The following is a 4,868-nucleotide window of genomic DNA, read 5'->3' on the forward strand; positions in this document are numbered from 1 at the left end:
TTTTTTTCAATTCCATTTTGGTCAAAGTTTTTTATTTTAATTCTTCACCCGGTGTTTAGAGTCCATATTAGAGCCTTGACTAAATTCAAATCGTGCACTACATGGTCCATTCGAAGGTGACGCTCTCAATAGAATTTTCCATACCCAGGGTTCAAATTTAATATCTCTGATTAAGAATGAAATATTCTCACCATTGCATCATAACCCATGTTGGTTGGTCAGAGCTTATTCACAAACTTGACGTGTGTAGTTGGAAAAGACACAAGTTGAGGGTCGATTATGTATTCGTTGAAATAAAAATGAAGTAAGACATAAAAGGATACGACGCCTTACGTGTATACCTGGAATTGTGTGCTCTGCAAAAACAAATGAAGGTTGGCAATGGCAGATTTATTTAACGATCAATCATCAACTCTCTCTTTCAACATAAATTAACCATTCCTCAATTCGAGATATTTAATCCAATATTTAATCGGCAAACTACCCATATTCATTCATTCACACAAATGTCAAGTAACGAAGAATCCATGGAAGATGGTCATTCATTCGGCAAGGTCAAACAGCGTTTCAAAGATCGATCTCAGGTACATATTTATCTCAATTTCTGTTTTTCTTCTTCTTCTTTCAATGGTGGGTTTTATTGCACTTTATGTGTTTGAAGGATTTCTTCAATGGGTCGAGTGATAATGATATGGTCTTCTTTATTTGTGTAGAAAACCAAGGAGAAGACGAAACAGATCTTGTCAAAACAAGCTGCACAGATCGCTAAACGGGCTGAGGAACATGAACGATTCATCAACAAGGCATGCATATTACTCCTTTTTGAGTTGATACAATAAATCAAATCTTTCTGTTTGAAGTTGTATTAATTGGACTCGTGATGTTTGCAGGTGACTCATCTGATGGGTGTTCTTGGGTTTGGGGCATTTTGCTTTATTTTGGGTGCAAGTAGGTGGAACTTCTTATACTCTAATTAAAGCTTTATGGAATTGATTCTTCCTGAATTTTAATTTCTTTTTGACTCAGGGCCTAAGGATATTCGATATGTTTACTGTTTGTTCTATGTCATCTTTGTTCCTCTGAGATGGATCTACTATAGATACAAGAAATGGCATTACTATCTTTTGGTAAGCTCAACTTTTTCACCCCTACAGTTTGTGTTTTTCAACTTCTTGTTTATGTGAGGAAAAACAATGTAGTTAGTTGAACCTCTATGCAAAGGATATCATCTAGTTATATTTGAAGTTCGAAATTTTGAGTTGTTGGCTGTTGTAATCTCACACTCAATGAATCTATTTGTTTGTTCATTTATTTTAGTTTTACTAAACAATGCAAAATCAACATCTTAAATGAAAGAGTATGATGATTTATAGTAGAAAGGTGGATAAAAATTATCAGTGATGTACCATCATATTTATTTGGTGCTTTTGGCATTTTGACTTTGCCTAAATAACATCCATGAAACGTTTATGTTGTTAATCCCAAAATTCAGGTCCTATTTACTTCCTACTAGGAATTCAATCTTTAAAGCATGGGGATATAGTTTATGTTCCTTCCATGTCCAGTTATTCCTGGTCGATGGGAAAATCATTCAAATTCGGGCTTCTTGTTTTACAGGACTTCTGCTATTATGCAAACACAATTTTCTTAGTCACACTTCTGTTTTTTCCTACTAAGGAGAAGCTATTCATGGTTTGTTTCTCATTCGCTGAGGTAAGTATCTTATATTTGAAAGGTCCTTAATGCTGACTTTAAGATTTGTCTACTCTTTAAGTTTGTGTTCTCTTTCATTTAACTGCAGGGACCTCTAGCATGGGCATTGATTGTTTGGCGGTGTAGCTTAGTGTTTAGTTCAGTTGATAAAATTGTCAGTGTCTTCATACATCTTTTACCTGGTAAGTAGTGTATTCTTTTGTTTTCCTATTGCGGGCGATAGCAACTTACTCACTCCCACCAAGGAAACTACTGCATTGGGGTATGGACAATAGAAACTTCCATTCTAAAATTAAGAGGGTGTCTTGTTTTGAATATGCTCATGCATATGTATAGTTGAATCCCTATTATTTCTCCATATTTGGTTGTGGTTTCATTCTAAGGATCTGGTTTTTGAGTTCAGTGCTACTTTAAAACCTCTAGTAGATTACATGTTGGGTTGTCCATTTGGATTATCATTTCTCTGCTCTTTGATTAAATAGCTTGGTGTTTCATTATCAAAGTATTTGTCTCAAAGTGTAATTGCTACAAAGGATTAGTTGTGTAAAGTTATTTTTAGAAGGAAAGAAAAAGGTGATGAAATGAGGTTTATTGATATTCCTCTCTTGAGAGCTTGTCTGTTTGCCTCGTGTTTCCCATTTTTATTTGTAATTTCTATAATGATCATGCCTTCGCGAATGATATTTGATTTGATCAATTTAGCTTTGCTCTTAATTTCTTGTTTATTTTGCATTGTACAGTATAGGTCAACAGTAGGTCGATTGTAATAAGGGTACCCTTCCAATTTTCTTTTGATGCCTGATAGATACCATATGCTTCGTGGGTGTTCAATTCCTCTGAAAGCTAATTCTTCAAAGTCTGTCAGAGTTTCTTAGTTGTAAATTGTAGTTATCTGGTTGTTTTACTTCTGCTGCAGAAAATCGTGTAAAATACCGAGTAACTAATCACCTTTTAGTGCTGCATTCTGTGAATCACTTAGAAGTAAAGCTAATACTTCGAAGTCTGTCAGTGATCTTAGTTGTAATTATCTGGCTGGTCTGCCTCTGCTGCAGCAAATCATGTAAAACACTCAATTAACTATTTCATGAAAAACTAAAAATGTAAGACACTCAATAAGTAATCAGACATTTAGTGCTGCACTGTGTTAATACCTAGAAGTAGTAAGCTTTCTGTTCAGAGATCATAAGATGTTTATGTGACCATTGTATTACGTATGATATATCTTTTGGGATCGTAGTTTTACTTTTTTCAAATGAACTAGAAAGTGTGCCTGTTTTCTCTCCATATTAATTTAACAGAACTCTTGGCTAGTTCAAATTGATTACCTCCAACTATTCTGATCTGCAGGGTTGGTTTTCTTCACAATTCGCTGGTGGGATCCTGAGTTTTTTGGGGCTATGCATCCCGAAGGGACTCCAGAACGAGCATCATGGCCTTATGTAGAAAGCCAGTCCTACCTTTGGACTTGGCTATTTTGGGTACCGTTAGCTGCATACTTTCTCTGGCAGGTTCTCTATTACCTCATAGTAGATGTCCTACGTCGACAGAGGTTTCTGCGAGACCCTGAAGTCATGACATCTTACAGGTAGTCATAGTGTTCTAATTTTTGCAGCCTATGATAAAGTCTTATTTTGGTGCATGTACCTTTCTTTCTCCATCTGTCCTTGTGCTAGTTTATGAACGTCACTGTGGGTCATTATGTTTATTTTGCTCCTGGCTGTTGTATTGTGGTCGGTGTTGATTCTGTTAATATTCATTATTTGGTAGGGAGCTGTCCAAAAAAGCAAAGAAAGCGAACAACGTATGGTGGCGTGTTAGTGGTTTGCTCGGGGATCAGAATCGCTTGCTAATGTATATTCTGCTTCAGGCCGTATTTACTATAGCAACTACAGCACTCACGGTGCCCATATTTCTGTCATATAAGTTGCATGTTGTATTCCAAATATTCAAAGTTTCGGCATCTATATGGAATGGTGGAAACTTTATGCTTGATGTGATGCCCAGACAAGTGATTCTCAAGGAGGAAAAGAAAAAATCAAAGATGTCAACTGTCCCCGACCAGAACGATGAGATTTCTTTACATGAGAGCGCAACGGAAACCAACAGCACTTCTGAAACAGTTCATTCTGAATAATGGAACTATCTGATTTGGAGTGTTCATCATCTGACTTAGCTGTTGTTAACTTTTCTATCTGCTTTACACATGAATGAAAGGTTTAAGTTCTGTGACTCACAAGTTGTAGATTTGGTGAAAGGAAAAATGAACTATCCTCATTCTATTGTGAATTTGTAATTGAGATCAATCTCTAGGTGCTCCAGCCAATAGATATCGCTATGAGTAGTTTATTTTTGTCCTGCTGGAATTATTATATTATTAATACAAGCTTAATGATTAGGGATATGTGTTAAGTAAAAATATGTTTGTGTCGAAGATCGTAGTGTATGATTAAGGTAGTTCAATAAATAAACCTTAATAACTAATCCATTAGAGTCGATGAAATTGAATGAATGCATAGTTGGTTCAGGTCTGAGGCATACAGGAGTGATTCGGGTCATTGGTTGAACTTTTGGACTTTTTTTTATCACGGTTAACATTTAGTCGAGATGAACCCAGATCGACAATTTGATGATTCCAAAAGGTTCGGAATGTGATTTTTAGTCAATCTGCATTTTTAGTTTATTTTCACATGATTTTGAATGAATTTCGAGGGTCTATTTGAAAAATTAGGCATTATTGGTTTAGTTGTGTTTTGGTGCAGGTTGATTTCTTTTTCGCGATGATCCTATTGTGATCGCGAAGAGGAAATGGGGTGTGGGTTTCGATCGAATGAAGGAGTTTGCAATTGCGTAAGAGGATTCGAGGGTTGGGTCAATTTGGTCTCAGCGCTCGCAAGTGGTGGGACTGGGTCAGTCTAACGATCGTGAGGGACCTATCGCATTTGCGAATAAGGATTCCACCTGGACATAATTAAATGTCCATTTTTATACTTAGACCTCATAATTCGATTTTAGGAGCTTGAGATCACAAATTGGGGTGATTCAAAAGGGGATTTTCGAGCTTTCTTCGTGAAGTATGATTCTAACCTATAATATATGCATTCTATGCCAATGTATCATCAAATTAATGGTATTAATATAGACCTTATGAAATGATG

At 36.1% G+C, this 4,868-nt stretch overlaps 1 protein-coding gene across 1 annotated transcript; it reads left to right on the forward strand.

The window, feature by feature from the left end:
- The first annotated feature begins 206 nt into the window (after window positions 1–206).
- Window positions 207–3,987, forward strand: LOC125876188 (glycerophosphocholine acyltransferase 1-like). The gene is made up of 8 exons (XM_049557304.1): window positions 207–584; window positions 714–803; window positions 891–948; window positions 1,027–1,127; window positions 1,618–1,713; window positions 1,802–1,895; window positions 3,061–3,298; window positions 3,481–3,987. The coding sequence occupies exons 1-8, from the start codon at window positions 507–509 to the stop codon at window positions 3,845–3,847; spliced, it is 1,122 nt and encodes a 373-aa protein (XP_049413261.1). The 5' UTR covers window positions 207–506; the 3' UTR covers window positions 3,848–3,987.
- The last annotated feature ends 881 nt before the right edge of the window (window positions 3,988–4,868 follow it).

The sequence above is a fragment of the Solanum stenotomum genome, chromosome 9 (genome assembly GCF_019186545.1).
Source record: "Solanum stenotomum isolate F172 chromosome 9, ASM1918654v1, whole genome shotgun sequence".
Classification (NCBI taxonomy): domain Eukaryota; kingdom Viridiplantae; phylum Streptophyta; class Magnoliopsida; order Solanales; family Solanaceae; genus Solanum; species Solanum stenotomum.

What these genes read in the sequence shown, in the direction of transcription:
- LOC125876188 (XM_049557304.1), top strand. Translation starts at nt 507, where the DNA reads ATGTCAAGTAACGAAGAATCCATGGAAGATGGTCATTCATTCGGCAAG. An exon ending in TTGCTTTATTTTGGGTGCAA is followed by an intron (nt 949 to 1,026) that starts GTAGGTGGAACT and finishes TTTTTGACTCAG; the next exon opens with GGCCTAAGGATATTCGATAT. An exon ending in CTTCATACATCTTTTACCTG is followed by an intron (nt 1,896 to 3,060) that starts GTAAGTAGTGTA and finishes TCTGATCTGCAG; the next exon opens with GGTTGGTTTTCTTCACAATT.